This window comes from Ctenopharyngodon idella, chromosome 1, assembly GCF_019924925.1.
Source record: "Ctenopharyngodon idella isolate HZGC_01 chromosome 1, HZGC01, whole genome shotgun sequence".
Lineage (NCBI taxonomy): Eukaryota > Metazoa > Chordata > Actinopteri > Cypriniformes > Xenocyprididae > Ctenopharyngodon > Ctenopharyngodon idella.
The window spans coordinates 20,051,200-20,076,676 of record NC_067220.1 but is presented as its reverse complement, the minus strand read 5'-3'; the positions used below and the strand labels follow the sequence as shown (position 1 = coordinate 20,076,676).

The 25,477-nt window shown below is 37.7% G+C and overlaps 1 protein-coding gene across 1 annotated transcript in view; it reads right to left on the bottom strand.

Annotated features, from left to right (window-relative positions):
• The window catches only part of dnah6 (dynein, axonemal, heavy chain 6), an 83,772-nt gene that overhangs the window by 20,165 nt on the left and 38,130 nt on the right, over window positions 1-25,477 (bottom strand). The window contains exons 46-62 of the mRNA XM_051915720.1: window positions 25,228-25,301; window positions 24,854-25,008; window positions 24,476-24,707; window positions 22,531-22,683; window positions 22,247-22,387; window positions 18,369-18,611; window positions 17,954-18,121; window positions 17,251-17,486; window positions 13,550-13,811; window positions 13,268-13,391; window positions 11,798-11,994; window positions 11,330-11,533; window positions 5,764-5,889; window positions 4,534-4,698; window positions 3,482-3,549; window positions 2,726-2,906; window positions 1,602-1,781 (exon numbers count right to left, since the gene is read on the bottom strand). Of these exons, the coding sequence (XP_051771680.1) occupies window positions 1,602-1,781; window positions 2,726-2,906; window positions 3,482-3,549; window positions 4,534-4,698; window positions 5,764-5,889; window positions 11,330-11,533; window positions 11,798-11,994; window positions 13,268-13,391; window positions 13,550-13,811; window positions 17,251-17,486; window positions 17,954-18,121; window positions 18,369-18,611; window positions 22,247-22,387; window positions 22,531-22,683; window positions 24,476-24,707; window positions 24,854-25,008; window positions 25,228-25,301 (2,909 nt within the window). The remainder of the gene's footprint in view (window positions 1-1,601; window positions 1,782-2,725; window positions 2,907-3,481; window positions 3,550-4,533; window positions 4,699-5,763; window positions 5,890-11,329; window positions 11,534-11,797; window positions 11,995-13,267; window positions 13,392-13,549; window positions 13,812-17,250; window positions 17,487-17,953; window positions 18,122-18,368; window positions 18,612-22,246; window positions 22,388-22,530; window positions 22,684-24,475; window positions 24,708-24,853; window positions 25,009-25,227; window positions 25,302-25,477) is intronic.

Sequence of the window (25,477 nt, the reverse complement as noted above, 5' to 3'; positions counted from 1 at the left end):
CCTGCAATAGACGTCAACAACGATTTGTATGCACGTATGCACGTGTAAATATGCTACGGATTGAGCGTGTTCGACTCCTCAAGGAAGCTGGATGTGTGGTTGCAAACTCTGGTGATAAGGAGCTGGCTTTTGAACTGATCTGGCTTTGAATGCATGCTTTGTGATGCGGTTGTAGTGAGAAGCTCCACCTATGCTTGACTCTCTCTTGAGGGATCAAAGTTGAGCACTTACACCCCGTGGTTTGGCCGCCGTAACGGCAAGGCGAGATCAATTGTGGGGATTGTAGGTGGGAGGTGTCTGACGGGAAATCCTTTCCTTTCGGGACTCCTCTACTACTTTCATGTCGGTTTCTAATCTAAGCCTCCCTGTTGGAGCCCCAACCGGTCCTGTAGAACCTAACAAGTAGAGGTTAAATTGCCTTTTAGCAGCTCTTCTTGTTATCAGGCACATTTGTCAGGTTTGGGAGTCTTGGGGCCCTGAAGAGGCCCAGACAGTCCTTCTGGGTTGAGTGTAGAATAGAACCCTCCCCTACTGTCCTAGTGGTAGGCCATGGTAGCGTATAAAATGGTCTCCCTGGGCCAGTATTCCCAAATGCTTAAGCTAAAGAAGCTGATATAGCTAAACCTTAGAGCTCTATTCCTGGGCTACAGGTGGCTAAGGCTGGGCCCACAAGGAAGGGAGGAAGGTTGAAAAATGCCAAGGCTTTCCATGTCACGAGCATATGAGCTTGGGTAATGGTTGAGGGGAATATTACCACTTGACGGTCTATGAGTCTTAGGATGTGCCCTATATGATTGATACTTCTGACTCTAGCTAAACAAGTCTGTAGAGTCAATAATGCTATGCCCATTGTGGTTGTGCGCATTCCCTCAGCATGGCGGAGTGTGTATTTGTTCACCATAGAATCAAACCAAGATGCAGTGTTGAGTTCCACTTCGAACGTCTCAGGTTACGAATGTAACCATGGTTTCCTGAGAAGGGGAACGAGACATTGCGTCTCATTGCCATGCCTCGGGTTTGCCTGCACATCTCTTTCAAACAAAAAAGTTGATGACGTCTCCGGTAGTGATGTCATGGACTGTCGTCAGCCAATTAAATTGTTGTGTGTATACACATGCTTCAGACACCGGTCACACCGATGCCGTTCCCCATATCTTCAATCTAATACACAGTGTCACGTTCCCCTTCTCAGGGAACCATGGTTACATTCATAACCTGAGATGTTTTCAACAGTATAAGAAATCAGCAAATTAGAATGATTTCTGAAGGATCATGTGACACAGAAGCCTGAAGTAATGGCTGCTAAAAAATACATTTTGACATAAAATGTAATAAATTACATTTCAAAATATATAAAAACAGAAAAGAATCCTTCAAAATTGTAATATTTCACAATATTACTAGTTAGCTTTTTACTGTATTTCTGATCAAATAAATGCAGCTTTGGTGAGCATAAGAGAATTAAAGAGAGAATTTAAAAATCTTACCGACACCAAACCTTTAAACGGTAGTATAATATAAAAAATGATGTAGCTGGGTTTATTTTGATATATTACATCCTCAAAAAATATAATAGATTGACTGCCCTAGACTGAAATTACCTGTTTAAAGTACTTTAGGGAGAATTGGTACATGGGGTCAATCTCAGACAGGCTGGCAATGACAAAGTACATGATGGAGCCACGTGTTGCAACAGGGCGATACTTCTCTCTGGCTGCATTGATCATCTCTTCTGTCGTCTCCGCCTCCACCAGCCGAGACTTAATGGCCTGAGATGTCACCTTTGCAAGAGAAAAGGGGATAAATTGTGAGCAGATCTGCTTTACGTCAAGTGTTACATTCCAAACAGAGACAAATGTAATGACTTGACAGTTTGATGTGTTTATAAAGAGCTCTTAAAATGCAAAAGGAGTTGTAAAGCCGTCCACACTGACAGCAGTATAAGTGTTGCAGAAATACATGAGACTGTAGCAAAGGTGTCAGAGGGAGACAGAATTTTTATCTTTAAGACAGATATTTTGTTCATTGTCGGCCCAACCTTTCATTCATCTATCTATCTATCCGTTCCTCCCATTCAGGCTTTCATTACTCTCTGTGGGTGGTAGAAGGCAGACAGAGACGTGTAATCTGTGCCACTGATCTTCCTGCTTGCTCAAATTTGGTACAAACATACTATGTCGAGGGAATTTGCTAAAAATTAATTGTGCTAAAACAAATCCACAGAAGAAAAGCTATAGATTAAAGTATGTGTCAGCACTCATTCCCAAATAAACATGTAATCACTATCAAACGAGGCTACATTCTTTTTAGTTGACCGTAACATTTGCAATGATTTTTTTTTTTATATGAAGCATTCATTAGCATATAATTTTAATAATTATTTATATAATATTTATTAATAATTATTAAATAAACAGTGGCAACCGAAAGAGTTTAGACACTAAAAATAAATGTAATTGCATTACATGAATTAGTGGTTTCTGCAAACAAATTATGTGAGAGCTTTTCTCAGAACATAATATTTAAAATATTACAGTTTTTACTTTATTTTTAATCAGATAAATCTAGCCTTGGTGAGCATAAGAGACTTCATTCAAAATCATAAAAAAAAATCCAACCTCAAACTTTTGAACTGCTTTTATACATAATTATTATTACCTGCTTATCTACCACTCTGCTCAAATGTCATTCCCTCTCTTTAAACTTCTGACCCCAAACCACTAACCTTTGACTCTTGTAAAGTTTGTATAAGCTCCACATTGTCAAGGATGTTGCCCTCAGAAGTGAAGAGCAGTTTGAGGATTCGGTCCTCGATGGCTTTCAGTTGGTTCCGGTCTGTATTGATGCGGACAATCAGCTGGCTTCTCTGTTCTTCCAAGTCAGGACGCTCCAGACGGACTACATCACTGGGCATAGACAGAAATAAACGATCACAACAAAAAGTCAACCAATATTTTACACAGTGAGCATTGGCAGGAGAATAATCAGTTAATCAACTTCAAATAATATTTATTGTTAGACAACATCTTATGTCATGAAATCCAAATGCATCCAATGCAGTTGTAAATGGTAATGTGTCTTGGTTTTGACTGGAACACCTACAGTAAGATGGATGTTAGTAAAAGGTGAAAAGAGGCCAAAGTGAATTTCTATTTAACTCTCTTAATACAGTGAGCTAGTCAGCCTCTTATGCACTACATTATTCTACCACTTCTAGCTTTTAGAAAACCCTAGTCCCAGACAAAAACGCATGTTTGACCTGTTTTAACTGAAAGCAACTTGCACTGACATATCTTAAAATATGTCAGTGCTATTGTTTTGTCTCATGATGCACATGAGTAAGGCATGTTTATAAAAGCTATTTAAATGTCCTAATTGAACTAAGGCCTAATCCTGACTTAATCTAAGCCCTGTCTGTGAAACCGGGCCCATGTGTCTCAGGTGTTCATATTGAATCTGAATAATAAAAGCAGGGAATTACCTGAGGATTTGATCTTCCAGTCCAGACTTGGTAACAGTGAAGTTGATGATAGTCACTTTGATGCACACCTGACATAGAAAATTAGTCACAAAAACGATTATGGATGTGTAGCTTAAAGAGGTCATATCCTAACTTGTACAGTATCAACATTAATTGAAAGCAAGCAACATAAACAACTTGTTCTAATTTTCTCCAACTTGACATTATTTAGATGTTAATGACGCAATCATAATGACTGAGAGAAAGGTGGACATGATCATGAATAACTGAATTATGAATAAATAGCACAAACTAAAAATGTATTTTTTAGGGGCATGCAAATAATGATTGACATTATCTGCTAAATGTATCCCCCAAGAGATGCTGCTGTTGTCCCTTCCCTTTCTAAAAATCCTCTAGAGGCACACTTTGATTGGCTCTGTGTGCTTTGTATTTGCTGTCTGTCTGTGAGAATGTTTCTTTAGTTCAGACTGGTCTGTCAGCATAGCTCTTCTTCCTTATTTAAGCTGAAATGACAGGTCTGTCCTGTCTCTAAAGCTGGAGCTTACAACGGCACAGCCCCGTTTGACAGGCAACCATATCTGGCTGTGTGCTCTCTGCCTGCTGCAAGCGCTATTGCCCGTGGCCCTGTCTGTTATGATTGCTAGGGCATTGTCTCTTGGCAGGTGGGCGCTGATCCGCATCCACCCCAGAATTTTGCAGCAAGAGTTGATATGGCATGGAGCCAGAGAGGGATTGGTGCACAAGGTGGTGGCAGAACAGATATGTGAAGGGCTTGTGTCCACTTTGCTACAGTGCCAAATCCAGTTGACCTTAAACAGGTGTCAACCTCGACCCCTGAATACCTTTTCTAAATCCCCAGAGAGGATAAAATAAACAATGAGCTGCTAAATAACAGACAATAATTACATGGGGAAAAAAACTGTAGGAGTCAGACATTTGCATGGAAGAATTAATTATCATTGTCTCTTCCAGTAACCAAAAAATCCATGTGACAAAATTTGTGTTTCTTGTAAATATAATTGTATGCATTTCCTCACACACACACATACCTCAGGAAGATAGTGGGGATTGGCCATTTTGGTGGTCATGTAGAAACGGAAGTTTTTATCATAGTCAATGTCAGAATCTCCCAGTCGGATCAATGTTCTGCCACCTGACACAAACGTCTGCTTCAGAAGAATAGGCTCCAGAGCAGGGTCTAGAGTTTCTTTTAGCTGTAAACACACACACAGATATGAGTGAAATGCGTGACATTTCTTCATTTTGCAATTAATAAAATTCAGCATTCATTTTTATTTTCATGTTAGATCTCTTTCTGGTACAAATTGACCTAAAAAATAGGGGAAAACTATACGTCTCAGTTGTCAGAAGTGAAAACAAACATGACTGAAACTAGATTCACCATAAAAATCACATCTGGCAAGAGTCAGAACTAATAAACACAGTACACTACAGAATCACTCATTTAAGACTGAATTAAACCATTCAGGGGTGCATTTCCCGTACAACGACGTAACTCACTGCTTCACTACCATAGTATGCATAGATGCATTGTTGAGCAAATAAACTAGCTAGTCACGACTGTTTCCCGAAACCGTATTGTCGCAAACCTGTGGTTCAGCCACGTTGGTTAATGATGTCACACAGGTGATGGAGTAATAACTTCTTTAAATGAATCAGTTCGAGATCAAATTAATGCTAGATTTTTTGCTATAAATTATGGACATGGCATCTGAGGACTACTTGTTTTTCTCAGTTATTTTTCCATAATCAATCATAGGCTTGTTGTTACATAGTAGAGCACGTCCGTACATGCACACTCTTCAAAAACGTGCTTAAAATCTCTTTACAAACTAAAATATGTAAATTACATTTGTATGTATTCGAAATAAAAGATATACATTGTAATGTCAGCTTGCTTATTTTGCTCAAGATAACGATTTATTAAATCCACGTCATAAAAACAAGAAACTATGCTTCTAACCACAGTCGTTCCAACCACACAAGTTTGCGATGCAGTTTGCGAATGTTCCTTTGAATGATGGTTTCGGGAAACACCAAATCGTTGAACTATGTTAGTAACGACGGAACTTGCGATGTTAGTTGGCTAATGATGCTTTTGAGAAACGCATCCGAGATCAGTTTGGCAGCGTTATCAGTTCCTCACAACTGTAATTCATAATTCATAATTTAAAATGTTTATTTAAATTTTTCAGTAGTGAATTTGTATTTAAATTTGTCTAAAAAATGTCAAAGGTGAAAGAAGAGCCAGTGGTTACCTCCTCCAGAAGTACAGGCATGCCCAGCCGGATGGCATTCTCAAGTGTTCGGAGGAAGCCTGCGTCGGTTAGCTTGATCACCTTTAGACCGTTCTTTGCCTCTTTAGATCGTATCCAGCGGTTTGCCTAGATACAAAATGGAAAATTGGAAAATGGAAAAGCGAAGCAAGATTAGTTCAGGTTGTAAAATTCATCATGTAGTGTGACTCCCAAAAAACTTTATGAATTTATGCCAGATCATAATAATATATTGACAATAATGCCAAATTACTTAAGATTTTCTTTTAATGAGACTTTTTTTTCTTCGTTATCACATATATGACAAAATATTAAATATCAAATAAAATATCAATATCAAAATCAGAAAATAACAACATGCTCATTCAAGAATAGGTGTATGCATTATATGTATTAATTGCATTGTTAATGTATTTTAATCATTTTAAATAAATTAATAGATAATTAAAATAATAATCTATTAATTTAAATAATTTAATAGATAGCATCACATCATTGACCATAACATAAAGATGATGACATGCCCTCAAAGATGCTCTTAAAAACGATATGACAAAAAAGACATTTCTATAATCATCGTGTGTGTGTGTATGTGTATGTGTGTGTGCATGGGTATATTTGTGTGTATTAATGAAAAAAAGACACAGAGAGAAAGTGAGATAGATAAAGAGAAACATCTTCATCAGATGGAAAGGATGTGACAGTTGATCCTTTGTAAAAAGTCTGTGCTGAAGTAGATTCTGCTGAAATGAAGAAAGTAATGTGCTACTGTATATACAAACCCGATTCCAAAAAAGTTGGGACACTGTACAAATTGTGAATAAAAAAGGAATGCAATGATGTGGAAGTTTCAAATTTCAATATTTTATTCAGAATACAACATAGATGACATATCAAATGCTTAAACTGAGAAAATGTATCATTTTAAGGGAAAAATAAGTTGATTTTAAATTTCATGGCATCAACACATCTCAAAAAAGTTGGGACAAGGCCATGTTTTCCACTGTGTGGCATCCCCTCTTCTTTTTATAACAGTCTGCAAACGTCTGGGGACTGAGGAGACAAGTTGCTCAAGTTTAGGAATAGGAATGTTGTCCCATTCTTGTCTAATACAGGCTTCTAGTTGCTCAACTGTCTTAGGTCTTCTTTGTCGCATCATCCTCTTTATGATGCGCCAAATGTTTTCTATGGGTGAAAGATCTGGACTGCAGGCTGGCCATTTCAGTACCCGGATCCTTCTTCTATGCAGCCATGATGTTGTAATTGATGCAGTATGTGGTCTGGCATTGTCATTTTGGAAAATGCAAGGTCTTCCCTGAAAGAGACAACGTCTGGATGGGAGCATATGTTGTTCTAGAACTTGGATATACCTTTCAGCATTGATGGTGCCTTTCCAGATGTGTAAGCTGCTCATGCCACACGCACTCATGCAACCCCATACCATCAGAGATGCAGGCTTCTGAACTGAGTGCTGATAACAACTTGGGTTGTCCTTGTCCTCTTTAGTCCGGATGACATGGCGTCCCAGTTTTCCAAAAAGAACTTCAAATTTTGATTCGTCTGACCACAGAACAGTTTTCCACTTTGCCACAGTCCATTTTAAATGAGCCTTGGCCCAGAGAAAACGCCTGCGCTTCTGGATCATGTTTAGATATGGCTTCTTTTTTGACCTATAGAGTTTTAGCCGGCAACGGCGAGTGGCACGGTGGATTGTGTTCACCGACAATGTTTTCTGGAAGTATTCCTGAGCCCATGTTGTGATTTCCATTACAGTAGCATTCCTGTATGTGATGCAGTGCCGTCTAAGGGCCCGAAGATCACGGGCATCCAGTATGGTTTTCCGGCCTTGACCCTTACGCACAGAGATTGTTCCAGATTCTCTGAACCTTTGATGATATTATGCACTGTAGATGATGATAACTTCAAACTCTTTGCAATTTTTCTCTGAGAAACTCCTTTCTGATATTGCTCCACTATTTTTAGCTGCAGCATTGGGGGAATTGGTGATCCTCTGCCCATCTTGACTTCTGAGAGACACTGCCACTCTGAGAGGCTCTTTTTATACCCAATCATGTTGCCAATTGACCTAATAAGTTGCAAATTGGTCCTCCAGCTGTTCCTTATATGTACATTTAACTTTTCCGGCCTCTTATTGCTACCTGTCCCAACTTTTTTGGAATGTGTAGCTCTCGTGAAATCCAAAATGAGCCAATATTTGGCATGACATTTCAAAATGTCTCACTTTCAACATTTGATATGTTATCTATATTCTATTGTGAATAAAATATAAGTTTATGAGATTTGTAAATTATTGCATTCCTTTTTTATTCACAATTTGTACAGTGTCCCAACTTTTTTGGAATTGGGTTTGTAGAATTGTGTGGGAGATGTGCATGTGTATTCTAAGCATCATGCCATCAGTGCCACTAAGCAGAGCTGAGTTGAGAGTAGAGTGTTTGTGTCATGGTATTTGTGTGTAATGTAAATGCAAGACAGACTGATGTTTGAATGTCTGTTTCAGTCTCTCTAGAAGACAGATTCTCCCAAGAGAGACAGCCAGATGGAGAGAGAGCAAAACACAAATGACAAGAAAGAGCAGAGAAAAAAAAGGAGAACGACAGCCAAATGTGCTGAAACTGGAGGATAGTAATGAAAATGGAGAGGCTGGAATGGGAGAAAGATATTTGTATGGTAATGCAGGGAGGCTGGTTGTTTTCCTATTTGGATTTTGAAGGCTGTTCTTCATACCAGTTTGACAACATCTCCAACCAACTAAACAACACTCAGCTATTAAAGATGTCCTTTACCTGACGCGTTCATTTATGTCCTGATGTCACAGAGGGTATGAAATGCAAAACGGGAACCCAATGGGAATAGGTCAATTGAGGTGTCAAGAATTATTCAGCAAGCATCTTTCAACAAGTCAGTGTAAGTTTAGCTGCATATTACTTCCATTTGACCCTAAAACTAAGACGTTCATGGAATAGAGTGTGAATATGGATGCAGCTAAAGATAAAACTCAAATTACCTTGCTAAACTGATCCTATTATCCATGAGATAAATGCATTTTAAATTAGATGAAAATTGCATTTTAAAAAAGATGAAAATAGAAAACTGTTATTTTAAATTAATAACATTTCACAATATTACTGTTTTACTGTATTTTGATCAAATAAATGCTGACTTTTTTCGAATCATTATGAAAATCTAATCGACCCCAAACTTTTGAACAGTTGTGTGTAAATTTTCCAATGTTAAAGGGTTAGTTCACCCAAAAATGAAATTTCTGTCATTAACTACTCACCCTCATGTCGTTCCAAACCCGTAAGAGTGTTCATCTTCGAAAAACAAATTAAGATATTTTTGATGAAATCCAAGAGGGTTTTTTTATCCTCCATTGAAAGCAACGTGACTACAGTGGTTCAACCTTAATGTTTTGAAGCGACGAGAATACTTTTTGTGCGAAAAAACAAAACAAAAATAAGAACTTTATTCAACAAATTCATCTCTCCCTGTCTCTCCTCCGCTACGCTATTTTCGTTGCAGCTTCCAGGTTCTACAACCGAACGGCAGCTCTTCACGTGAGCAGCACGAGGTATGCGTGTGATGCTGACACAGGAGCCGGTCAATAATGAGCCAGCGTTCGGACGTAAACACAGAAACACAGCACTGCGCCAATTATTTTTGTTTTGTTTTTGTGCAGAAAAAGTATTCTCATCGCTTCAGAACATAAAGGTTGAACCACTGTAATCACGTTGACTATTTTAACAATGTTTTTACTGGTCATTGAATGTGGTCATTTTGTTGCTTTCAATGGAGGATAAAAAACCTTTCGGATTTCATCAAAATATCTTAATTTGTGTTCTGAAGATGATCGAAGATCTTACAGGTGTGGAACGACATGAGGGAGAGTAATTAATGACTATAATTAATGAACTAACCCTTTAATGTTATGAAGCAACGAGAATACTTTTCGTGTGCGCAAAAGACAAAACAAAAATAATGACTTTATTCAACAATATCTTCTCTCCCCTGTCTTTCTGCTACGCTATTTACATCCTGCGCTTCCAGGTTACGTCAGAACGCTGGCTCATTATTGGCCAGCTCCGGCCATTGAACAGCGTCGACCAATACAGAGCCAAGGTTTGGACATAAACACGGAAGCGCTGAACTGTGTTCACTACGTCAACTGCGTACGAATCTGACAGGGTAAAGAAGAAATTGTTGAATAAAGTTGTTATTTTTGTTTTGTTTTTGCGCACAAAAAGTATTCTCGCCGCTTCATAACATTAAAGTTGAACCACTGCAGTCACGTTGATTATTTTAACGATGTCTTTACTACTTTTCTGGACCTTGAATGATGGTAATAGCGTTGCTTTCTATGGGAGATAAAAAACCTCTCGGATTTCATCAAAAATATCTTAATTTGTGTTCTGAAGATGAATGAAGGTCTTACGGGTGTGGAACGACATGAGGGTGAGTACTTAATGACAGAAATTTCATTTTTGGGTGAACTAACCCTTTAAAATACTTTATCTATCTAATCTATTCCAGCTTAATATGCAGAGATGACTATACGCAAGCCATTTATGGGTTCATTTCCCAAAAAATATAAACAGTGTGAGTTTAGGGTGGGTCTATTTGATAACAGTCAGAAGGAGAGTTCTGAAAACGTGTATGAACACAGACATTTTTGCAAATCCATTTGATGATGCTAATGCTGCTGAAATTACGTACTTCAGCTGTAAGAATAAATTAATATGAAACAAAATAAGCGTGAATATAAAATAAGACAGAAAAGGAACACTGTGTACATGCACAAATATAAACAGACAAATGAAGTATATACACTGTATACTGCACACCTACTGTATAGGGTGTCTATAGTGAAATAATGCAAATTACCAATGTGAGAAGCATTTTCAATTACTTTTTTTTTTTTTTTAAACGTGGTAGTGTTTGATGTAGGATGGTCAAATGCGCACAAGATATGCATAGTCATTGTTGTATAGTAGTGAAATGTACTGTAGCGTATGGTGTCATGTGGAAGTTTATGGTATCAAGCAGTGTCTTGGCAGTGTCCTCATTAAGAATTCAGAGTGCTTGAGGAAAATAGCTCCTCCTGAGCCTATCCATGCTGGTCAAGAAACCGCGGTAGCATTGACTTGGCCTCAGCAGTAAGGGAAGGTCTGTGGTTGGGCTATCATAAATGTTGATGCCACCATCAAGTTTGCATGGGGTAAACTATAATGATCATCCTGAAACAGTGTGTGGCAGCTGTTTTGCCTGCCAGAAAAACAACTTATCTTCCTTTCAACCTGAAAATAAGCAGCTTTTGAATACAATGATCCTTCTTAAAACTTTCATGAAGTTTTAATGTTTATGTGAAGTACTGTGGACTGGAAACTACACTGTTTAATACAATTTAAAAGGACTATACATTTTATTATTAAATTAGAATTTGTTGTTGTTACTTGCCTTGCTAAAAAACTAACAAGGCATTGGAACACAGAGCACTGATGGAATGTTTGGAAATGTTAGCGGTCACCTGATCTTGAGGGTCAATCATGAGTGGCCAGCGGCGTCCCCGCATCACAAGGATTCCATTCTCTGTGGAGACATTATCCCGTGGCAACCCTTCGGCATTCCACTGTCGGATCTCGTAGGGATCTCCTAGAATGCTGATAAGACTAAAGTTGTCACTGATTGGAATCCCCAAGTTTTGACAGCGTGTGATCCAGTGATCTATAAGCTACAGGACACAGAAAAAAAACGCATTCACATTTCCTAGAAATAAGTGTTAGTGTTCAGTATGCTGAAGGGGAATTCCTGTTTTGATGTGTCATAGTTTGGTAAGGTGGGCGAATGACAGGTAATTCCTTACATTTTTTGTAAGGTAAGGAGAAAGAAGATACTACAGGCTTGACTTTAAAGACATGCTAGATAATCTTAAATACTCAGTGGCATTACATAATTATAATATGTTATGGAGTGAGAAAAGGTTGTGATGTACTACCAATTGTCTGTAATGGGAGGTGAAGGCTCCATAATAAGCCACACAAGCTGCAGCGATGAACACATTTCCAATGACGTTGTGGATCTCCTGCTCAAACAGAGTAATGCATTCCTGCCATCGCACCTGCTCGTCTCCCAGAGCAGATGTTAACTTCCCCGACCGACCCAGACGTGCTTCAGTCAGAGCCCTGGTTTTAGCTACAACCCATACACAAACATGCATAAACATACACACAGATTCATATAGACACATGAAAATGGAAGGCAAAAAAAAAAAACATCCTATGTGGCACCTTAAAACATAATTCACTATATAACTTTTAAAAATGTGTCTGGAGACCCCTGCAATCTGCTGTACCATGTGTTTTTGAAAACAAGAATGCTTGTTATGTTAACGCTCCCTTAAGAAATCCATCTGAACTGGTCCAGGCTTCCATAAGACTAGTCAACTAGTAATGTTGACAGCCTGACTAGTTGACATGAAAATATGTAGGTTTTGTACAAAAAAATAAAAAAATAAATACTTATTACACATGCACAAAATTCCACTATTACTGGACCCACAGAATATAAAGAGCACTGCAGTGATGATGTATTTTTGTAGGCCAACTCAGAAGTTAAAATCACCCTATTTCCCTCGACAAAAACCCAATAGGATTGGCTTTTGGATTATTGCAGAAAATAAGAACTTGTGAATTTTGAAGCCTAAATACAATCAGCAAAAGTAAAAAGCTAAATATATGCTATAAATGAACTACACCATGGTCACATGACTTTACCATCACTTCCAGCAACTCACTTAAAAAAACAACTCTTGAAAGTTTGAGTAAGATTAGTTTGCAAGAGCGCATTATAAACACAAGGCTGTGAAAGCGGACTAGTGAGTAGGCCTACATGAGTTTTCCTGTTTGTTGTGATGACGCTTTATGTCTCTGACAACCGACTCTGTAGTCCCATTTAGCCACTTGTTATCAACTGTCTTTTTCAAGACAAGTAAAAGATATAAAAAAATTTACTGATGTATTTTATGTGACAGAATAAAATAAAAAGAATAAGCTTGTGTTAACTACAGATTGTATTTCAGGCATTTAACCAAAAACCCATTAAAAAAAACAAAAAAAACATTGATGGAACCATAAGTGCTGAAATGGTAGCTAGTTTTCAGGTTTTAGCCAACAAAAATATGTCATCCCTGAAGCATAACGATAATGATATAATGATGCCCATATTTGTTATAAATATAAATCTAACCGCAAAATAGCCTTTCTTTCTTCAATCTTCTACTTGATTCTATTATCCTTTTTTTTTTCTAAATCCCTTTATTTGGGCACCAACACAATTTCTTGCTTTCTATGATTGCAGTATTATCATTTAGTGCCCTCAGTGACACATTTCACTAAATTCAATAATTATAAAGTTGTGAAAGCTTATACACTATCTGTCTCTTCATCTCTCTCTTTCTTTCTCTCACCTAGCGTCTCTTTTTCAGCCACACTGGACTCAAACTGCTCCTGCAAAACTTTGATTTGGTTCTCCACCTCTTGTAGTTTCTCTTGCTTTTCTTTCAAGGTGGACATTGTTACGTCCAACTCGTCCTGATAAAAACAAATTAGATTAATAATAACAGCAAACAATACACAGTGACAATCATAATGGAATAACGTAAATGATACTCATAATGCAATAGTAATTAACCCTGTATCTTTATTATGTCACACACACACACACACACACACACACAAACTAGACTCACCTGAGCAGCAGCCAGTTTTTCACGTTTGGGCCCAACCTCCTTCAGAACCCTTGAGTACAGATCCATGGCTCTCACCCACATACACATGGACTTGCAGGCCTTGGACACTTTTTCCACCTTATCAGGCACAAAGTCTGGATTATTAATGTATTTCTGAAGCTTTTGAAGAATCTGAGGTTTGATATTGTCCTTGTCGTAGTCCATCAGCTTTTTCAGGAAGTTGCCGTCACCCAGGAGCTGCTTTGCACTGGCCCAGTCTGTCCTAGTTGGAGGGAAACAAGGGAATGATGGGACATTTAGACTACAGCTACTGTAGCTACTAAATAAATAGGTTTCTTTGACTCAAAGCATGGATAGCCAGTTTGTCACTACGAAATGTAAAATTAGGTAGCTAGGAAATGGTATCTATATTACCAAAACATTTTTAAATACTGTGATTCAGACAAATGCCTTATTTGTAATAACTGAATAAAATGATGAATGTCCTGTTTCATGAAAAAGGTAAAGTGTATGTAGAGTAAAGTGTTCAAATCCTACAAGACTCAAGATGTGTTTTCAAGTGTATTTTTTTTTTTCTTTTGACAAATGATTATGACCGGTATATCTGAATGTTCAACATATTACAACACCCCCACATCCGTTCCACCAACCCTTAATTACATTATTAGATTTAACACCAGCTGGATGAGTAAGCAGCTGGAAATATAAAACAAAGGCGATTAGAATAACAGATGAGTTAATGCATGTGATTTCCAGCCACACCAAAGCAAATCACATGAAATTAATTCATGAATTTTTAACACCTGAAAAAAAAAAAAAAAAAAAAAAAAAAAAAACAGGCAATAGAGAGAGAGTAAGGGTGTCTAATTATGTACCGGAGTTAATATTTTAAACTCATAATGTACATATAAAATGTTAATATAGAGCAATTAACAGTCTCATATTAAGCAGCATATGAAGTGCACATTGTTTTGTAAGTAATACTACAAGTCATTACGAAATGCTGTTCTCAACACATTTTAGTCCCATAATGTTAAATATTTACCAGTGAAACAGGATATTTAATGTGACTCGAGTCGAGTATGGCTTGATTTTATCCATTGTAAATTAACTGGATCATGGAAAGTGGTCTATATGATAGGTGGTTGAAAGAGAGGGGTTGAAAAATACCAGGAATATGTATTAAGAAAGTAAATGGGGTCAATTTTGATTTCATGTCAAGTTTAAACTCCACTAATCTGGCACTTAGATACAGCAGAGGTTTAATATCATGAGCAAATTGAACAATTAGAAGGATGAAAGAACTGAGGAGAGGGAGGGATGTGGAGGGACAGAAACACAGATTGTTCAGTCTGTGTTATGACATTTTAAACACCCATTAAATTGCTGTCTTATAAAGTTAACAATGAGTAGCTCAGCTGCAGATGATGATGATGCTGAAAGTAAGGAGATGGAGATGGATGAGATTGATGATTGAGTGAAAAGAGCACAGATGCAGAATCAGATGTTAATATGGCCAGCACATACTGTAGAGCCACACTGTAGAGGGTCTCAGAGCCAGAGGGGGTTTATAATGTGTGAGGACATGTTTTTCTGCAGCTAGATTAGATACCTAAAAAGATTTAATACCAAAACTTCATGAACCTGCTGTGCCATTACACCTAATGAAATTAAGTACCAGAAAGAGTGGACTACCGTAAAGGTAAATGTCCAAATAATCATCCGGATTCCTGCTTAATTTAAGTTTCTTTAGTCTTGTCTGTTATCTGTCACATGCTCAATGGCAATGGCTTTTTCTTTTCTCTGTAAGCCTAGCAGGACAGGTGTCTTTTCACTACCACATTATCTCGGATTAAATGCGATTCTGCACAGCGCCCTTGGAGAAACGTGGGGTTAAATGTGAATGTAGTATTTTTTTTTTATAATTTAAGTTTTACCCCTGCAGAAATACTAGTACTATAAATAAATATGTTTAAAATCCTGTACACTCACATGAGATGAAGACCTAGACTATATCAAAAGAAAAATGTTCTATAAATCTGCAGGAATGACATTTTTGAAGGCCAGCCTTGAAGTTGCTGGCTCCCTCAACAAAAGGCTGTTGGTTCCCTCAACAAAAATTCAATAAAATTTTTCTCTAACTTCACCATGATCACTTGACTTCAACACCACCATTACTAAGTTTCCAACAACACTTTCAACCTTAGTTTAAGATACAAGTTGAAAAGTTTGAGTGAGAGTAGTTTGCAAGAGCACAAGTATAAACACAACAAGTATAAACACCAGGCATCCACCTCAAAACGCAAGATAACATGACCGCATGTTTCATCTGCTTGCTCTGTGGCTCCAGCAATTTAAGATGTAGGGAAAAAAAGAGCAATGACTTCCCCGATTGCAGCAACATCCATTTTTATTACAGACATTTTGCGTCAGTTTTCCAAGAAGTTACGATTTTGTTCTCTTGATCCAGTGTTAATTTTGGCAGCAAATTTTAATTTAGTTTTAGTCATATTTTAGTCTTCGGAACTGTTTTAGTTTTAGTCTAGATTTAGTCAACTAAGATCTGACAGTCGGTAAATTAGACAAAAATAAGAACAAATAAATACAATACAACAAAGATACAAATGAAATAAACAGTGCTTTAAGTCTGTCAGTTAGGTCTAACTACTGTAAGAAACACTACCTATAGAAATTGAATAAAGTAATCAAATGTAAAATAACAGTGCATAGTCTTCCTTGTATAAATCCTTACTAAAAGTTACTGAAGTTACTCAGTCAAGAGCAGTGAGTGACTTCCTTTTTATCTTTTGTTGTTTGAATTAACATTATGGACAGCAGCAGGTTTATTAGGCTATACTGTCACTTCAAGAACAAATGCACAGATCGAATGATACACATCCAATTTTCTCCTAACTGTCTACTTTCACTTAAGACATAATCGACTGTTTAAATGAATACTTGCCAAACGTGATATATGTTTGTGCGTATTTATCCTCTTAAGCGCGATAAGAAGTGAAAGAGAACTCAATTCAGCACTTGTACACTGTCAGAGCGGCGGCTTTCTGTGTGCGCATTTCAGATGGGTGCGGACAGAAAACCATACCAAATTGACTCTTCTTGTGCTTGAATAGTGTAAAATTGCTTTAATGTTTAAATTGGCAAAACAAGTGCAAAAGCATGATAAACTTTTCATCAGTTCCTTCAACTGTCCCGGGCCATCGTGCATTTCCTGGAAAACCCACACTACCGAATGTTTTGAATGCGTCAAGCCTGAGCGGCTTCAACATGCTGTCTGTCAGAGACAGAAACATACATCAAACGTGAATTTGATCACTATCTTCTCAGTTGTTTAAAAGATTAATGCAATTACCAAAGTTTGATAAAATGTTGTTTAATTTTTCAATAAAAGATGATACATTTTTACGATTTGTTTAATTACCCCTTAGCAGATTTTGACTCTTATAGTTTTCAAGATGATAACTAAATAAATAAAAAATGTTGCTGAAGAAAACTATTTCTTGAACACGTGAGATTGAAATGGTGCTTTATTCGCAAATGAATTATGCGATATTATAATTTTGTGCAAAGGATAAAATCGCAACTTTGGATTGAAAAATAGCTACTGTTAGCTCGTGTCTGGGTTTTAGGACTCCTTCATGCAAAACTAACTATAATACAATATAATATAATATAAAACTCACTTGTTGTTGAGCAGGATGCACACCGCCTCCATCACAGTCATGACGAGGTCTGGTGGTTTGGTGAAGACACGGATCTCTGATATGTCAGCTTTATCCAGGGCATTCAGGGCCTTGTTGGCACTGTCGAGTGCAGGCAGAGCCTCATCCAGATCACGCTGTGCATCGTCTGCGATGGCCTGAGTCTCTTCTGCCTTTACCTTAGCTAAAGCTTCATCCTCTTTCACAACCCTACGCACCTACAAGTAAAGAGGTCAATAAAAGCAAATGTTAACTGTTAGAAGATATACTTCTTAAGATCATTATTGAGTACATATCATGAAAAATAAAAAAGTAATACTTTGTTTTGGGACTTTCAAATTGGACATAACATTTACCCCCGGTTTCACAAACAGGGCTTAAGTTAGTCCTAGACTAAAATGCATGTTTGAGCTTTTTTAACTGAAAGCAACTTGTACTGACATATCTTAAAATATGTCACTGCCATTGTTTGTCTCAAGATGATCACCAGTAATGTTTTTTTTTCTAGGGTATGTTTATAAAAGCTACTTAAATACCCTAATTGAAATAAGGCTTAATCCTGGCTTAGGCTAAGCCCTGTCTGTGAAACCGGCCCTTAAATTGGAAAAAAATATAATTATATACAGGTAATTGAGAGATCCTGTGAAAAGAGAGGGAGAATGGTTGTATTATTATTAATACACACCTGGTCAGCATTTTCTTGGTCCACAGCGAGCTTCTCCATCAGGGCACTGACATCGATCGATTTCTGTTCAAGCACGGGTTCCAGTGCAGAGAGGTCTTGCTTCATCTTCTCAACTACTTCATTTGTCTCCAGCAATTTAGTAAGACCATTTTTCACACGATCTCGAGCCTATACAAATAAATACATGTTACATTCCAAACATTTCTTTCTTTGTCTAGCTCAGATGAGTCCTTCACTCAAGTTGCAACATCCATTAATTCAATATTTAAAAAGGTAACTTTATTGGAAAACTTTATTAATTTATTATTAAATTTATTGGAAAAGAGTGTTATGAGTTCACAATCTTAAGTAATAATGTAACAACATCAAAGAGTTATGCATCTTGCATCACTCATCCATAGCTCTGCCTCCTCACCGCCTGCAGCTGTTGTCTCTTTTCTCCCAGCATGCTTAGGTACAGGTTAATGAGCTCTAAATAGGAGGTGGGTGTGGTATAGTAGTGTCTGCGCAGTTCAGAGTAAAAACGTTCTGCCATGTCAGTCACGCTAACATGGATCTCCACACACATCTCTGAAAAGCACTGCTTCATCTCCTCACTGCCAAACTCCACATTCTGGAAGAAGGTCTGGGACACAGAAAGCAGAGCTTCACGAGGCCACTGAAAAATAAACATGGAAAGAAATAGAAAATTTAACTGACTGCCACATAATTTTTTTAAACATTTCACAGAGCGAATTGAACATAGCAGTTGTTTACAATTGGCATTGGATTGAAAATATTGGCTTTGCATTTGGATTGACGGTATAGTTCCGTTCTGGGCAAGAACATGGATAAGAGCAGGTAGAGCAGCGATAACCCCCCTTAGGGTAAACAGAACAGAACCAACATAAATGTATTGCAGATATCATTAATGTCAATATTTTAAAGGTGGACTCAGTAGTATTTTAAATACATTGTTTGGAAGTTAGTCGGGCTGATACCAACAACAAAGGTGTAACCAATCAGTAACCAATCAGTAACGTGTAACCAAACGTGTAACCAATCAGCATCAGAAGCTATCTCCCTCTTGCTCGTTCTCTCTCCTCGACCGTCATACACCCGGTATGGGAGATTTGAAAATAAGAAAAAAAAAAAAAACTGCAGAGCGAGAAATGTGACACAATACAAAAGATCTCAAAAGAATATCACTGGAATGAAGGTTTATGCCTGGGCAAGTGCTTTAGGACCCGTGTTTATATTAGAAAAGCTTTCCAGTGCTGGAGAGAGCTAAGTGGGAAGGCCTGAAAACAGACACGGAGGCTGCTTTGATCCCGCTACTCATGTGAGTACACTGGGTTTTGATGGTCTGGAGCTGCTGTGCTGTTTGCGACTAACAAAGAACACTTTGCATTTACTCTTGTGTACTGTACGTTCATTTTTTGTGCTTCCTTGTCGTTCGTTCATCAACTGCGCTTTATTTTTCGTGAAGCATTTTGTTGCGCGTCAGCTGCGATAAACAGACATCCACTCGCATTGCGTGTATAACAGTGTCCAGATAGTGAGAGTTTTGCTGTTAAACTACTGCACACTGACGACCGCTAGAGAATGCGGTGTTGTCATTGTTACTGCACTCACCTCGCATGCCAGCAGCGATCAGGCTGGGGTTCAAGACTGACTCGGAGCAGGGTGGTTAGGATTGGAGTATGAGTTTTGGAGGCGGAGCAATGAAGAGAGGGGTGGGTTTGTTTGGGTTGATTTCAAATATCAACAATGTCCAACAGCGTTGTTCAAATTCTACTTAGAGCAACTTTAATGTCCAACATAATACAAGAAATTAGTCTGATTCAAAGGGGAATCAGATGCCAAATCCTGACTGAATGAGGAGGAGGAACTGGGGATGTAGGAAGGTAATTAGCTGCTGAGAAACGCAATAGCTTCTGATAATGCTGAAAGAGCTTAAATATATGGATGCTGTGATAGGCGTCGTATTCCTATAGGTAGACGTGAGTCACCTGAGAGTCAGCTGATGCAGGCTTGACTGACGTGACCTGCCAGAACTAACACGCTTGATAATTCACATTAGGGTGCGTAAATAAGGACAGACTTTTCATTTCTGGATGCGCTATTCCTTTAAATGTTCATTTAGTTTTCCTGACTTTTTATATGATATATTGGCTTCCACGCACCAAAAATAGTACAAAAATAGCATGCAGATTGCACTTAAGACAATATAATAAACTATTCTTTCATTTAATTCAGCAAGAACCAAACCGGTCACCTTGAAATATGTGGAGCGAGTGTCAGTGTGTGTGTGTATACACAAGTAAACAAACACGAGGTGATGGAAACAAATAAGCAAATAAAAGCAGGGTGAACAGCCGTATGGGCTCGCTGCTTAACGCTAATGAGCAGCTGCAGTTGGCCAGCACAGAGCCATTCATCACACCCACAAACACAACACTACAACCGACAACACAACAAATAAAATCAACAATCTACATGCAAACGCACTACACACACTTTATAGTAATTAGCAGAACACCTCATTCTACCCGACAGCCCACAGAGGTCAGCCTCTGAGTCATTCTATAAAAAAAGTACCACTTGTGTCCACAAAATCAGAAGAAACGCACTAAAAATCTAATATTAGAGACGCCATATTATGCCCTTTTACAAAGTCTTGATTTTGTTTTTGGGGTCTACTAGAATAGGTTTTCATGCTTGGATGTTCAAAAATTTTTCAAAAATGTTATTTTTCACATATTTTACATTGTTGTAGCACCTCTCTTCCCAGTCTGTCAGTAACACACTGTTTAGTTTCTGTCTCCATGAAGCCCTTCTTCTAAAAAGCTCAGTGTGCTCTGATTTGTTGGTTAGACCAGTGTGTTGTGATCGGTCAACCGCCTCCAGTGTGTTTCGGAAATGTCACACCCATACTACAACACACTACTAACGCAACTCAACCTGGCCTCACCCCTGTTTTGCATATGCCTTGGGCAGGAATTATTTAAAAGAGGAATATTGTGAAGTGTACGTTCCCGGAAGAAAACTCAAGACTACAACTGAAGCGTTTCAAGGAGTTCAGAAACAGTGCTTACTGATATAAAAAATAACTCCCTTTGGAGTGGAATTTGCGCTTTGTAACTTTGCAGATGTTTTTCATGCTCAAACAGCAACATTACTCACTAATGTAACGACTGAACCGATCAAATGCACAATTGTTGCTTGCAGTTAATCTTCCCAACCCCATTGTGCACCAAGACCAGTCAGATCATTTGAAGGCATATTCGTAGAATTTCTTGCAACACAGAATTTGAGTTAATAAATTATTTTGTTTGGTCTCTTTTCATAGCTAACAGTGTGAGAAATATAGAGATCTAAAAATAGGTTTCTATGATTTTTTAAGAACAATCATTTAAAAAAATGCCTGAATAGTAGTTGAGGAGATACACAACCATTCATCATGGTTTCCACAAAAATATTAAGCAGAACAATCGTTTTCAACATTAATAATGATAAGTAATGTTCATACACACCAAGTTAGCAATTTAAAATGATTTATGAAGGATCATGTGACTCTAAAGCCTGGAGTAATGCTGAAAATTCAGCTTTGCCATTAAAGGAATATATCACAATTTAAAATGTCTTAAAATAGTAATAATATTTCTCAATATTACAATATTACTGTTTTTACTATATTTTTGATCAAATAGATTAAAATGGATTCCTGGTGAGCATAAGAAGCTATAAAAATCTTTTCGACCCCAAACTTTTGAACAGTAGTGAAAGTATATGACACATTTCAGGTGACGAAAGGATGCCTCCGGGTTTCACTGAGTTTCTACTGAATTTCTTAATTTCATGTTACTTAAGAGGGAATTCACTAAGAATTAACTGAGCCCACTGACACTGTTTTCATGTGCTGTCGGTTGCTTTAGCATTTACTTCACTAAACTAGTTTTGATTAAGTTAATGAATACTTTCACAACTAACAATGTACATCACATATTTAAATTAAGTCATTGTTATTCTTTTTGGTGCACCCATGTTTCCTCTCTATGAAATCATGTTAATCAAAAAGAATAACAATGACTTAATTTAAATATGCACAGTGAATCACTATTCCAGCACACATGTCTGGTTAAGTGTGGTTGCAAGTGGTATCTGAATAGAACAAGGTTTCGCAGGTGCAGCGGTTTAGTGGTGAAGTTGTTTGATGAATTCACTTCTCAGTGATTTTGGTTTGAAGAAGCAGAAGTAAGATTCTGTCTGAAAGGAAGAGGGAGTGTTAAAAGAGAGGAGGTGGATTCTCACCTGTACAAACCAGTCGATGGTGCAGCAGTTAACTAGGGAGGGGAACATGCGGCAACGTGAGCGGAAAGAGTCGCCCACAGGGCTCATACACAGCACCATATGCAGCTTCTCACGCACACGAGAGATAAAGAATTGGAAGACCTAAAGACACAAAGACATAGAGATTAGGCAACTGACCTCTAAACAGAATAGTAGAGCAGCTGAGAATACATAATGAGGATCTGCACATTGTTTTGGTTAAGGTCATATTGCAAGATTGGATGGTTATTGGTTGTATCGTGTACCTCATCCCTGTTTCCATCAGAAATGCCGGCCTCTTTGGCCTTGGGGCTAATGGCAGCCAGCACCTGTTTTAGTTCATCCTTCTCAAAGAGGTTTGGTACTTCACCAGAGTTCAGCATGTTATTAATGTCCTCAAGAAACTCTTCCACCACAATCTGAAGCAGATGCGAAAAACACATCACAAACAAAATCATTCGGCCAATTAAGGGTTAAACATTCTGGTGCATCACTATCAAGAACTAATGCCATTTGGCATCATTGATTTCAAATCTGGCAAGTCTCGAAACTGAGTTTGAATATGGTAATTTTCAAATGAGATATTAAAGCAGAGAGGAAAATTTTCAGTGAATGATGACTTAATTTTCATTCTGTTCCTCACTCAAGCCTATCACACTTAGGTCTGCATACACATACACATACACACACACACACACACTCGTGGGTATTTCAGGTATAGAATTTAAACGAAAAGGTCACACACCCTCTAAGGGCAAATTTGAAAAACAATGTTTTGACAGTGAGTGACTATCTATCAAAAACACTGAAAAGTATATATTCCCTTAAGCCTATTCAAACACTCAAATAAATGACATTTAAAACGGCCTATACAATCAAACACTCTGATTCACATTTGTAAATAGCCACACAGATGGGCACACACACGTACACCTCACAACATATATCTTATGTCTACAGCACCAGCCTGTGTCTGTCTCATTAGGAACTGCACATGAAATAATTTAGGGGGTCATTACTGCTGCCAAGCCTGTATGCTGAATCACAAAGCAGTAGCATTCTCTGCTTTCATGAGACAGTATTACAGTACTGGCAGAGGGCCCGGAGTCATAACAGAGATGACCTACTGTCTAATCCACAGCCCAGAGAAAACCTCTGTGCATCCAGATTCATATCAGGATATCAATAAATCATAACTTGTGAATTGGATACAGGAGGCTTTTGGGGAGGTGTGGTTTTGGGTTAGACTGGGGCAAACATTCCAATTTATAAAACCTTATTTTAATTCACATCAATCAATCAATCAAAAAAAAAAAAAAGTCATATTAAAATAAATTGTAAACTGGCATCGAACTGACATTGAAGACAATAGGACAATGGCTGTTGCCTCTGCTGAAAAGACAGAATGGAGCAGAAATGTCATGGATGCAGATGCTTTTGTGGGACACAAATTCAAAATGAGCCAACATTTATACAGTCAAACCAAAATTTATTCACACACTAAAATTTAAAAAAAAAAAAAGAATCTTAATTATGTCAGATAACACTTTAGCAAAACATGGTTAGGTCAAAATGTCTAAATAATTTTTGGTTCCAAATTTTTATCAATTTTACTGGTAGTCCACTGTATGAAGAATTTTTGGGTATAATATGTCACAGTTTACTTTATTTTGCTATCCTCACTTACATAAATGAACTATAGTGTCCTGCACCCACTAGTAAAAATATATCAAAAATATCAAAAATGTCTGAATAATTTTTGGTTTGACTGTATCTCATCTTTTCTTCTACATATATTCTACGTACAGTCAGTGTTTGGGACTGAAAATATGTATGCACAATATATTGTTAACGCATTAAGTTATAGGCTGATTTTACATACATTTTCAAAGTAAACTGGACAATATTGGACACAATATTGGATATTTAATGTGAATGTACTTGATCATTTCTCGTTTTTATATTCAGAATGCCTGTGCAGTCATTCAAGTTAATATTTAAAAACACTAATAATTTAAAAGTTAATAAATGTAATCTTTAACAAATCTCACAATGAATATTCATATTGTACATTATTATATTGTGAGGAACAAGTTCACTTGTAGCATTTAAAATGACTGATTTTAGTTTTTAGCGATTACGTCTTTATTTAGACAAAATTGTATAGAATTGTAATCGACCATTTATTGGCAGATCTCTCTTTGGTTGTACCTGAGTGTCTGTAAAGAGGAAGACCATGTCCTGGCCTTCCACACCTGCCATTTTGTAAAGTTTACGCAGGTCTTCGTGGAAGCTCTCATAATTATAACCACGGCTCAACTCAATCTGAAAGCAGCGGTAACCACACATGTGAGCAGCAAGACGTGTGAGAGATTGCTTTCCTGTGCCGCCCACACCAACCAACAGGGCATTTCCACGTTCTTGCCGAATCATGCGGGCGATTCTGTTGGGGGAAAAAAAGAAGGTCAACTGGGTGGATGAAAAAAACATTCCATTAGTAAACTAATCCTGATGTCCTGGCTAAATTGCGGGGTCATCTGAACACCTGCTTTTCTGATCACCAGATGAAAAGGCAAGCTGCTTGCTTACCGAGACACGTGTTCAATAGCATCTTGGAAGAACACAAGCTTGGTTTCCTTGGCAAAGGTCGTGTTGTAGTCATCCAGGTAGTCCTGCAACACCTGCCGAATCTTCTCCATGTCTGTTAGATCCTCATAGACACGGTCAGCCTTGTCTGCTCCAACCTGCATAATATGCATTCAATAATTTAAGAAAAAATACTATCTAAACATCATTAAATCAAAATGGACCCTAATCAAAAAGATGACGATTGCTCTAACTAGCTAAATGCTGCATTAAAACAGTAAAATGTAAACACAGAGAAGAAATCTACAAAGAAAATATAAAACAGTGACAGACTGACATATGCAGAACAGTCAGAACAATCCCCAAATTACTTTTACCTTGATGAAATCTCCAAAAATGATGGGCTGATTCACAAAGTACATTGGCTCTATGTTTATGCTGAAATATTTACCTGTTGGAAAAAAGGAGCAGTTCAGGGCACTGAACTTTACTGTAGCAAAAGGGTGACAGATTGGGAGCAAAACAAGAATAAATAGATCATTCTGATAAGTCAATGCAAAATGAGAAGGATTATAATATTGCTTTAATCTGACCTACTTGCCTCTATCTGGGAAGTTAAATTTCATA